The sequence below is a fragment of the Pantherophis guttatus genome, chromosome 1, assembly GCF_059756535.1.
Source record: "Pantherophis guttatus breed Tessera chromosome 1, ASM5975653v1, whole genome shotgun sequence".
In the NCBI taxonomy this organism is placed as follows: Eukaryota; Metazoa; Chordata; class Lepidosauria; order Squamata; family Colubridae; genus Pantherophis; species Pantherophis guttatus.
Genome location: NC_142063.1, coordinates 348,165,529 through 348,177,650, shown reverse-complemented (window position 1 = coordinate 348,177,650; position 12,122 = coordinate 348,165,529). Strand labels below are relative to the sequence as shown.

The following is a 12,122-nucleotide window of genomic DNA, read 5'->3' as shown; positions in this document are numbered from 1 at the left end:
ATCTCTGGGGGCAGCTGATTCCAGAGGGTAGGTGCCCCCACAGAGAAGGCCCTCTCCCTGGGGGTCACCAGCCTACATTGTTTGGCTGATGGCACCCCGAGGAGGCCCTCTCTGCGGGAGCGCACGGATTGCTGGGAGGTCATCGGTAGCAGCAGGCGGTCTCGAAGATAGGTTTAGGTTTTAGGTTTAGGTTTTATTAAATTTGTATACCACCCTACTCCCGAAGGACTCAGGGCGGTGAACAGGCACAGGATAAAATACAGAAATACAAAAGTTAAAAATCAATTTAAAACCAAATTAAATAAATTTGGCCCATGACAATTAAAACCCCAATAAATTTAAAACAAATTAAAATTTCAATTTAAAATTTAAAAAGGGGAGAAAAATTAGGCCAGGCCGACTTGCTGGAATAAGAGGGTCTTAAGAGCACGGTGGAAGGTGCGCAGATCCGGGATCGTCCGTATCTCCGGGGGGAAATAACTAGGCCCTATGCCATGGAGCGCTTTAAAGGTGATAACCAACACCTTGAAGCGCACCCGGAAGACCACTGGGAGCCAGTGCAGCTCACGCAGGAGAGGTGTTGAATGGGAGCACCATGCGGCTCCCGTGACTACCCGCGTGGCTGCATTCTGGACCAGCTGGAGCCTCCGGGTGCTCTTCAAGGGGAGCCCCATGTAGAGAGCATTGCAGTAGTCCAGGCGAGAGGTGACGAGGGCGTGAGTGACTGTGCACAGGGAATCCCGATCAAGAAAGGGCCGCAACTGGCGAATCAGGCGAACCTGACAGAAGGTCCCCCTGGCAACAGCCGTCAGATGCTCCTCCAAGGACAGCTGCGTATCCAGAAGGACTCCCAGATTGCGAGCCCTTTCTGTGGGGGCCAAAGACTCGCCCCCAATAGTCAGTGATGGGGTCAACTGACTCTATCGGGATGCCGGGAACCACAGCCACTCAGTCTTGGAAGGGTTGAGCTTGAGCCTGTTCCTCCCCATCCAGGTCCGCACAGCCTCCAGGCACTGGGACATCACTTCAAGGGCATCGTTGGGGTGGCCTGGGGTGGAGATGAACAGCTGGGTGTCATCAGCGTACTGATGGTACTTCACCCCAAAGCCATGGTTTATGACGGTTCCAGGGTCCCGGGGCAATGTGACTCACTTTTGCGTCCTTCCGAGAAGCCAAGTTGTGGGGGAGGGGGGGGAAAGCCAGATTCACTTAACAATCATGTTCCTTACTTAATGACAGCAGTGCTTCATTTAACAATTGTGGTTTAAAAAGGTTTCAAAACGGGGCAAAACTCACTTAACAAGTGTCTCGCCTAGCAACAGAAATTTTGGACTTAATTATGGTTGTAAATCGAGGAGTACCTCTACTGTGGCTTGTCATTAGCATTGCCCTTCAGTAATTGTTGCAGACGGTCGATTACCTTTTCCTTAAAACTGCTCGTAGCATTGAAGTCGTTTTGCGTTCAGGATAATTGTGCCTCTTCCTTTATCAGCCAAGAGAGAAAAATACAAAACATAAAACATCTATTACAAATGTATGTCTAGATCAGAGTCCCCCAATGTTTCCGGCTTTGTGGACCGGCGGGAGGGCGGGGGAGGGGATGGATCCATGAGAGCAGCCGGCAAGTGCGTGCGCGCAGCTCCATTTGTGTGAGTGGCGGGCACACGTGGCTTGCCGCTTACTTAAATGGAACACGTGTGCATGCTTGCCTGCTGCTTATGCAAGTGAGGTTGTGCGGCAGAGCGCGCACACTCGCCAGCCGTTTCCGCGGCCCGGTCGCAAACCCCTCACGGGCCACTAGTGGGCCACAGTTTGGGAACCCCTTGTCTAGATTACAGATATAATTTTTTACTTGATTTGACAGTCAGAAAGTCCGCCGTCTTCATTATTGGTTCTAGTAACACACACACAGCCAAGCACACCGCGTCATCCTTTTCCATTCCCTTCTTGGGACCAGTTTAAACGAGGTGCTTACACACCCATGCCCCACTTTCCACAGGGAAAACAGAAACAAAGAATACATCGCATTCTTTTGATCTCTTATCACACGTGACAGGTTGATTGTGTTCCCACCTTTGAAAAGGTTTCCGAATGACCAGTGTCTAAATTAGAGACCGGTTCCTCCAAGTTTTGACTTGTCACCTCTCGGCTAAAGTTTGTCCCAGGAGTTGGATATGGGCAGTCCAGAGAAAGGAAGGACCAGGGGGGACGTGATAGCAGGGCTCCAGTATTTGAGGGGCTGCCACAAAGAGGAGGGGGTCAACTTATTCTCCAAAGCACCTGAGGGCAGGACAAGAAACGATGGAAACCAATCAAGGAGAGAAGCAACCTGGAACTAAGGAGAAATTTCCTAACAGTGAGGACAATTAAGTAGTGCAGAGGTGTCAAATTCGAGGGCCACATCAGGGTTGTATTTGACCTTGGGGGGGGGCGTGGCCAGCTTGATGTCACTCATGTCTAAGGTCCCTGTGGTGGCCCAAGTGCTCTGCTTGCAAAAACGGGTTCCGCAGCTCCATTTTCGGCTGCAACGGCCTCCTGCAACCCTCTGCCAGCAAAAACGGAGCTCGTGTGGGCTACGCGCGGCCCTCCCGAGCTCCGTTTTTGCTGGCAAAGGCATCACAGGCCTGTCCGCTGTTTCCAGGGTGGCCCTGCGGGCCAGATCTAAGCACCCTGTGGCCTGGCTCCAGTTCCCAGGCCTTGAGTTCGATACCCCTGAACTAGTGGAACAGCTTGCCTTCAGAAGTTGTGGATGCCACAGGTCAAGCCTGAAGTACAACTATTCTACCAATTCGAATTCTGGGAAATCCTTGGTGCTCTCTTGAGCTTGGTGGTTTTCTTGTAGACGTTTCATGACCAAATTAGGTAACGTTATCCGTGCAGGGAAGGGATTCATCTGTTCACCAGCCGGCTTGTTACCAGGTTTTGGTGGCCCAGCGTTGTGTCTCCCAGAGAAACACTGATATATCTAACCCCACCAAAGTACCAGTCTGGAGCAGTGCAGGACTTTTGACTTTGGTGATGGATCAGAATTGGTGCCATGAGGCTGAGGGACTCTAGGTCTGGAGAAACAGATGTGGGTCCTCCTGGAGTTGCCCCTTTGGAACCAAGATCTTCTGGCCAGGCGGCTTCTTGGGAACAGGCTCACTCTCTGGAGGAGGAGAGCATTTGAGTTCCTGGGCATAAGAAAGGAATGTGTACATGCCCTTGAGGGAAACTCCATCATGGTGTCCCATCTTCAGTGGTCAATAAGGGTCGCGTGGAAGTACCCAGCCCTCTCGCTGGACAGACAGCGGAATCCCCTCCAGATCTGGGCGCTAAGAATGCCAGGGGGTAGATGGTGACGGAGCCAGGGCTGAGTGGGGCAGGGGTGCTCCGGAGCGATCCCATCTGACGGGTGGGTGATGGGTGGCAGTGATTCGTGGCCCTTTGATAGGGAGTCTCGACAGACAGGCAGACACCAGCGAGTGCCGTATTTTGTAGTTTTATATACAGAATACAGGAAAAAAGTTTCCGTAAAGCCTAAAACATAGCAATTACTTCTGTACATTAGAACTCAGCTGCTGAGAGAACAGGATGGAGGGGTTGGGGGGTGGAAGGTGGGGTGGGGGTGGGGGTGGAGTGGGGGAAAGTATTGGAACAGAAGGGTGAAAAAACAGGATTACGACAAAAAACGCTTTGCTACAATTAAGACAACCGGAGGCAACGTCATACCACATGTACCACTGTACACAGCTTTAAAAAACACTGAAAAAAATGCCATCAGTCGATGTATTTACACAGAGCCCAAAATACTTCTCGTCATCGGAAAATGGGAGGCTGTTGGGGGGCGGGGGGAGGATGCCAGGGGAGGAGACCTGGGCTCTCCCTGCCCAGCCCAGCCCCAGAAGGGCTGGGGAGGGGTGGGGGGCAGGAGGGGTAGAGGCACAGGATGGGGGCACGGAGGGGAAAAAAAAACCAACCGGCATGTGGGGGAGAGCGCATCTTTACATTAAATAAAACAATGATAGTTGTATAGATTTTGCTGTATGAAAACTGTATTTCTCTCTCTTTTTTTTTTTTTTCAATATAAAAACTATTGTCACTGGCACAAAATAGAACAAGTTTTTGATTATTTTACAACGGCGAGGGAGCGCTGGCCACGGGGTTACGACCCCCGGCTGCCCCCCTCCACCCAGCATAGCCTCCGCGCGTGGCAGTTTCCTTTTTCCTTTTTTTTTTTTTCGCTTTTTGTCTTTTAAATGAAATGTATAGTACAAATATATGTGCAAATGCCCCTAAAACTTGAGCAAACCATTAAAAAAAAAAAAAAAATTAAAAAAAAAAATTAAAAGTTCTTCATTTTCATGCAAAGGGCATCCAAAGTCTGCAGCCCCCACGTAGGAAAAAAAGGGAAAAGAAATGCGGACAGACGTGGTCGGGGGTTGTGTCAAACGAACAGGCGTCTCTGATCCAAGGGGCGAAGAGGGGAGGGGCTTCTCCTCCCCACCCCTCCCCGGGCCGCCCCACGGCTCCTATGGCACTGAATTGGACCGGAGCACAGGAGCCTGGTGGCCCCTGGGGGACAGCTTCTCCTCCAAGTCCGTCTCTTGGGCTAAGGCCGAGGCGTCCACCTTGGGAGGTTTGGTTGCAAACTCCGTGATGCTGAAGACGAACTGCAGGCAGCCCAGCTTGATGTAGCTGCCGTGGTGCAGGAGGGCTGTGCCCTCCCAGCCTGCCCCACTGCCCCCGATCAGGCTGGAGCTGCTGGCTCTGCAGCTGCAGGGCGGATGGGGCTGGCCCTGGGCCTGGGCACGCATCGCGGGGGACTCTTCGCTGGGCGCTGGCGGCGGCTCTTCCTCCGGCGGCTTCCGGTTCTTGTGGCGCTCTGCAGGGAGAACAGGCAGAGGATGGAGGCTGAGGGGGCAGACGCTGGCGCCCCGGACTTTCCCGCTTGGCCTCCCCCACCCTTTAACTGCAGGGAGTCCTCGACTTATGGCCGCAAGGGAGCACAACATTAGCCGGAGGTACAATGGGTGGCAAATACATTTTACAAATAATAAAATGATAAATAAAATAAAAAATAAAACAAAATAAATAAAAAAATAACATAAAATTAAAAATAAATAAATAAAAGATTAAAATAAAAAATAACATAAAATAAAAAATTAAATTAAAATAACAAAATAAAAAACATGACAAAAGAATAAAATTAAAAATTAAAATAACATAAAATAAAAAACAAGAGAAAATAAAATTAAAAATTAAAATAACAAAATAAAAAACAAGACAAAATAATAAAATAAACACTTCCATTGCTAAGCAAGACATCTGAGTGAATTGCGCCCCATTTTACAAGATTTTTGCCACAGTTCTTAAGCGAATCACTACAGTGGTTAGTCATTAAGTGAATCTGTCATTAAGTGATGAAGTTAGTTGTTAAGTGAATAACGAGGAGGAGGAAGAAGAGAATTCTGGGAAACAGTTTGAAAAAACAGATGCCCATACATATCCGGAGCATCTCCGCAGACAGACGCCCATAAAGGACCAAGACCAAGGAGGGAGGCAGGGGAGGGTTAGCCCTGAGACTATGGGATGGGTTTTCCCTGGGGCTTGGGGTGAGGTGGGGGGAATGGGGGTCAAGGGCTTAAGGAGACCCACTTCTCTGGGTCTTGGGATAATGGCGGCACCTCAGTCATAAATCTCCAAAGACTGGGCAGACCGCGTTTATAGAATAAGAATAGGAATAGGAAAAGAGTAGTGTAGAAACATAATAGAATAGAATTAGAATTAGAATAGAACAGAATGAATAGAATAGAATAGAATAGAATAATATAGAATTAATAGAACAGAATAGAATTAATAGAATATTATAGAATAGAATTAATAGAATATTATAGAATATTATAGAATAGAATAGAATAGATTATAGAATAGAATATTATAGAATAGAATAGAATTAATAGAATATTATAGAATAGAATGAACAGAATATTATAGAATATTATAGAATAGAATAGAATGAATAGAATAGATTATAGAATAGAATATTATAGAATAGAATAGAATGAATAGAATATTATAGAATAGAATGAATAGAATATTATAGAATATTATAGAATAGAATGAATAGAATAGAATAGAATATTATAGAACAGAATAGAATGAATAGAATAGAATTAATAGAATATTATAGAATAGACTAGATTATTATAGAATAGAATAGAATTAATAGAATATTATAGAATAGAATAGAATTAATAGAATAGAATTAATAGAATACTATAGAATATTATAGAATATTATAGAATAGAATAGAAAAGAAAAGAATAGGAAAAAAAAGAAAAGAAAATATGGAATAGAATAGAATAGAATAGAATAGAATAGAATAGAATAGGGCCGTGATGGCAAACCTCTTTGTGGGCATGCGAGTCGTCACACCAGTTCAGCTCCGCTGCACATGTGCCACCAGCCAGCCGGTCTTTGAGTCTCTGCCGCACATGTGCGGGGGGCGGGGCATGTGCGGGGGAGTCGTGTACGCATGTGCGGGGGGGGGCTGCGTGCGCATGCACGGGCGGCAGGGCGCATGCACCAGGGAGGGGGCGTGCACGCATTGCATTTGGGGGGGTTTGGCCGCGAGCACATTTGGGCGCTTTGGGCACTCGGTCCAGAAAAGGTTAGCCATCCCTGGAATAGGGAATGAAATGAAATGAATAGAACAGAACAGAACAGAAGACAGAATAGAGTAGGAATAGGAGCAGGAGCAGGAGCGGGATAGGATAGGATAGGTCAGAATAGGAGCTGGAAGGGACCTTGGAGGTCTTCTAGTCCAGCCCTCTGCTCAAGCAGGAGAACCTATCCCAATCTCAGATAAATGAGGGATAAAAGATAAATTATATAAATTATCTTTTAGATAAAAAGGCGGGTGCTGAGAGCTCAAACTACTTATACTGTGGGATGGGTGGCGTATAAATTTGATCGACCAATCAATCAACCCCTTTGGCCACACAAAAAACAACAAGGGAGGAGGAGCCCAGGAGCTTTTTGTGATGACCACCAATTTTGTTACTAAGGCCTTCCGCCCACACCGGTTCTTCTGCAAGGGCAACTGCCATCTCACAAAGAGGAGGAGGAGGGTTTCAGGCACAGGGAGTCCTCGACTTACAACCTTTCGCTTAGCGACCGTTCAAAGTTATAATGGCACTGGAAAAAGGGACTTTAGGACCGTTTTTTCCACACTTATGACCGTTGCAGTATCCCCCCCCCCGTTCACGTGATCAAAATTTGGGCGCTTGGCAATGGACTCGTATTTCTGACGGTCGAAGCATCCCGGGATCGTGTTATCCCCTTTTGTGATCTTCTGCCAAGCAAAGTCAACGAGGAAGCCAGATTCACTTAACGACCGTGTGACTAACTTAATCACTGCCGTGATTCACTTAACAACCGTGGCCAGGAAGGCCGTCAAAATGGGGCAAAACTCACTTAACCACTGGCTTGCTTAGGAACAGAAATGTTGGGCTCAGTTGTGATTGTAAGCTGAGGACTACCTGTAACTCCAGGCAGTAAACATTCCTAATCCTCCTTCCCTCTCCTCAGCTGTGGTCATAAATCGAGAACTACATATATTGAAACTCTGAAAAGCAGTGGTGGGTTTCAAAATCTTTTACTACCGGTTCTGTGGGTGTGGCTTGGTAGGTGTGGCTTGGTGGGCGTGGCAGGGGAAGGTTACTGCAAAATCCCCATTCCTTCCCCAATCCAGGGGAAGGATACTGCAAAATCCCCATTCCCTCCCCACTCCTGGGGGAAGGATGTTGCAAAATCCCCATTCCCTCCCCACTCCTGGGGGAAGGATACTGCAAAATCCCCATTCCCTCCCTTATCAGCTGGGTTTTGGGAGGCAGAGAATAGATGGGGGCGGGGCCAGTCAGAATTTTTACTACCGGTTCTCCGAACTACTCAAAATTTCCGCTCCCAGTTCTCCAGAACTGGTCAGAACCTGCTGAAAAACCCACCTCTGCTAAAAAGGGAGGGGCCCCGCAGCAGCCAGCCAACTGACGGGTTGGGCGTTGAGCGGGACTAATGAGCTACGCGCCCACCGATGCAGGAACCCCATTGGAAAATGTTTCTGCTTTGCAAGCCGCCCACAATGTAGAGCATGCCAGCGTCGCTTAGGGAGACATCAAAAGATTCCAAGTAGCCCCTTTGGGCAATGTGTGTGTGTGTGTGTGTGTGTGTGTGTGTGTGTGTGTCTGTGTTTGTGTAAACACTGCTCAGCCGCCAGGGAACTGGCCTGGGGAACTTACTGATCACGCTCTGCACTTTGGCAACCATGCTGCTGGGCGGGATGAACGCCGCCTTCTCCGAGAAGTCACACGAGTACAGGACGTTGTCCACCGTGGTGCCGTGCTCGCTGTAGTTGAGCAGTTCGTAATGTTTGGTGTTCTGGGGAAGAAAATCCGTTGTACCAAACGGCCGAGGTCGGGGGGGGGGGGAAGAGAAAAAGGAAAAACCAAACCAAACCAGAGGAGGGGGTCTCCTCATCCTCCCCCCAGATACTTCCCCCACCTGCCCACTGAAAAAGCAGAAAGCGTCCGTGTCCGCGTGGGCCCGCTGCCCTCCTTCCGTCTCTCACCTCATCGTAGAAAATGCAGGCGTGTTTGCCCGAGACGTAGTTGCAGTGACCGTAGTTTGTAAGGCACACGTCCATGTCTGCTCCTGCCAAACGAAGGAGGAGGGGAGGGGTCAGAACCGCAGTCCAGGGGGGCTCCCACTACCGAAGGCCTCGGGGAGCGAGCCGGGTCAGGCCTTGGGTCCCTCCATTCTGCGTTTCTTGTACGTGAATCGTGTCTTAACCGCTACCCGGAGGGTGACTTTCCCAGCGATGGGGGGGCCGAGGAAGCCCCAGGAGTGCCGGCCGAGGGGCAACGAGAGTGGAGGGGCTCCTCCCCTGCTCCTCCTCCCCACACCTGTCGATCATGCAGAGAAACCAGCCCTTGCCTGTCCCGATGTAGAGGGTCCTGTAGCACATGTTCACAGCGCTGCCCGAGCCGAGGAGTGGGTAGAAGACTGCCCGGGCCTGCACCTCCTTCCTCTGTCCTGCAAAGGCAGAAAGATGCCCTGGGTGCCAGGCGCCTCCCATACCAGGCACCGGACGCTCCGTTCCAAATGCCTCTTTCTCTCTGATGGCCGCTGGGCAGAATTAGGGTGGGCCTTTTCTTAACCCTCCCACTCCTTTCTGAGCGCTCTAGGGCCAGTGAAAAGCTCAGCCAAAGCCGTCTGCTGGAGGGAGAGGGCCAGTGGTGGGTTCCAAGCGGCTTTACTACCGGTTCTCTTCGTGCACGCGCTTCGTGCGAGATCACCGCGCACATGCTCACTTCACTCGAAGAAATATAGGTAGGAATAATGCCGGGGGCGGGTGGGAGGGCCCAGTTCCCGGACAAAGAGAACCGGTTCGGTGACGTCATATCGTCAGTGCTACCGGCTTGGCCGAACCGGGCCGAACCCACCACTGGAGTGGGCCCTTGCTTATCTAGACCAGGGCTCCCCAACCTGTGAGGTTTTGGCCACTGGGCCGCGTGAGTAGATGGCTGGTGTGCACGCACGTGTGCACACGCACAGCCCCACTTGTGCGAGCATTACAAGCGTTGTGGGCGCTTGCGGGCTCCACTCGCGTAGACACGGCCACACTTGTGCAAGCAAAGGGTGTTTCTACACGCACACACAATTGCCTCCCCCTCCCACAAAAACATCCCCCCTTTTCTCCCTCCCCTCCCCCACTCTGGGCTGCCAACCCAGAAAGGTTGGGGAACTCCGATCTAGACTCCTCGGGCTTCAGGGCACCAACGTTCAAAGGCGATGCTAGAACGATCAGAAAACAGGGGGGCATCCAAGGGGTCTCTTGTCCTCCGAGGAGGGCAGAAGAGCAGCACCCGGGCCTCAGATTGGAGTGGGGTGCCCCCTTTGCTGTGTGGACAGACTGACACCTTTCGATGAGGGTTTAATTCAGATTACGGGGACACCTTGGTTCTCGGCTGCTTTGAAACTCCTTGAATTTGGTACTCAACAAGTTTTGACGGGAAAATTTTGTCCCGTTACTCGTCTTTTGTTTGGTACTTAACGCACAAACTAGAATATGTCGGTAAATTGGTTTGGTACTTGTTTTTGGTAGTCATTGTGCCTCCCAGAACCAATTAAGGATGAGTGCCGAGGTACCACTCGGTATCTACTCTGAGTAGCGGTGGGCACCTAGCAGGCCCTGAGGAGTTGGCATTTTGACTGGGGGGGAGGGGAGGGGGGAAAGAGAGGGAGGGAGGGAGAGAGAGCACCAAGGAAAGCCAAAAGACTGGGGGGAGGGTAGAAACTGAGCCCATGCGAGAGGATGCCAAACCCCCAACTCTCTTTTTTAAGTCGACCCCCCATCTCCCCCCCCCCGGCTGGAGCAGCAATCCTAACAGGAAAAGCCGAGATTCCGACGGCACGGACTACCTTCGGCAGGGTTGCTGGCAGAACTGGGCGGGGGGCTTCCCACGCTGTCGGCCGCTGGCTGGGCTTTGGAGGCGAAGAGCTGGTGTATCCTCTGCAAGGCCAGGAACTTGATCAGTTTCTCATCCAGCATCCCGATCTCGATCTCTGCTAACGAAAAGGCAAGGGGTGGGGGTCGATCAGCTGAGCGCCTGGACCGGGCCAAGGAGCCAACCCAAGAGCCTCCAAAGGGACCGTGAGCCACAAGAAGGCGTCTCAAGACAGCTTGCTGGCTGTCTAGCCCAAAAGGACAGCCTGTCCACCCTTGGAAGAAACCACGATGTGGGCAGGCTAGCTCTTTGACTGCACAACTGGGTGTGAGAATGATCTGTTTCCTTTGCCAGCCTTCAACCTGTTTCTGTTTCTCTCTCTCTCTCTCTCTCTCTCTCTCTCTCTCTCTCTGTGTGTGTGTGTGTGTGTGTGTTTTCCAAGAGGCAACTGGACTTCCTGGTTTTTCTTTGAAGATGTTTTGCTTCACATCCAAGGAGCTTCTTCAGCTCTGACTGGATGGTGGGAAAGGGAAGGATTTACACTCCTTGCAGACAGCTGGTCATTTGCGTCCTTTTAGAGGGTCCTTCAGGCCCCTTGTCCTCAGGGTCACCTGAGTTGTGCAAATGGGTGTGGAGCCTTCTGGGAACTGCTGAAAGGATCTGTGTTGTAGACTGAATATGGATGACGTCGTATCCCTCCATCCCCCTCCATTGAGAGAGAGCTGTTCAATTTGGACATATTTATTTATTTAGTTTATTTTTATTTGTTCAACTTGTATGCCGCTTTTCTCCGAAGACTCAAGGCATTTAAAAACCATATATAAAACATCAGAAGTTAAACCATTAAAAACAATTAAAACTCATTCACACCATTCATGGCCGGATCTCGTCAGATCGCAAGAGCGAGATCAACGGCCCCAGGCCTGCCGGAAGAGCCAGGTCTTCACTGCTTTCCGGAAGGCCAATAGGGTGGGGATGGTCCGGACCTCAGGAGGTAACTGGTTCCAGAGAGCTGGGGCAGCCACAGAGAAGGCCTCCCCCGTGGGGCCGCCAGCCGGCATTGTTTAGCTGATGGGACCCGGAGGAGACCAACTCTGTGGGATCTTACCGGTCGCTGGGAGCTATGCGGCAGAAGGCGGTCTCCAAGATAACCTGGCCCTGAGCCATGTAGGGCTTTAAAGGTAATGATCAACACCTTGAATTGTGACTGAGACTGATAGGGAGCCAGTGCAGCTGACGGAGAATTGGTGTAATGTGGGTGCACCTAGGTGCACCCACGACAGCTCGTGTGGCTGCGTTCTGGACCAACTGTAGTCTCCGAACACTTTTCAAGGGTAGCCCCATGTAGAGCCCGTTGCAGTAATCTAACCATGAGGTGACAAGGGAATGAGTGACTGTGAGGAGAGCCTCCTGATCCAAGTAGGGTCGCAATTGGTGCACCAGGCGAACCTGTGCAAAGGTCCCCCTAGCCACAGCTGTCAGATGTTGCTCCAGTCTTAGCTGTGAGTCTAGGACGACACCCAGATTGCGAGCCTGTTCTGAGGGGGACAATTTCTCCCCCTCCCCAGAACCAAGGATGGACAGTCAACATAGTCTTTAGGAGGCAATACCCACAGCCACTTGGTCTTGTCTGGG

At 50.4% G+C, this 12,122-nt stretch overlaps 1 protein-coding gene across 2 annotated transcripts in view; it reads right to left on the bottom strand.

Moving 5' to 3' along the window:
- Positions 1-3,465: 3,465 nt before the first annotated feature.
- PHF12 (PHD finger protein 12) overlaps positions 3,466-12,122 on the bottom strand; it is a 51,928-nt gene continuing 43,271 nt past the window's right edge. The window contains exons 11-15 of one of the 2 annotated variants that reach the window (XM_060685120.2): positions 10,462-10,605; positions 8,974-9,072; positions 8,609-8,691; positions 8,280-8,418; positions 3,466-4,864 (exon numbers count right to left, since the gene is read on the bottom strand). In XM_060685120.2, the coding sequence (XP_060541103.2) occupies positions 4,512-4,864; positions 8,280-8,418; positions 8,609-8,691; positions 8,974-9,072; positions 10,462-10,605 (818 nt within the window). In that variant the 3' untranslated portion in view covers positions 3,466-4,511. Of the gene's footprint in view, positions 4,865-8,279; positions 8,419-8,608; positions 8,692-8,973; positions 9,073-10,461; positions 10,609-12,122 lie in introns of both variants that reach the window. The other variant, XM_060685119.2, reaches the window with a different exon arrangement.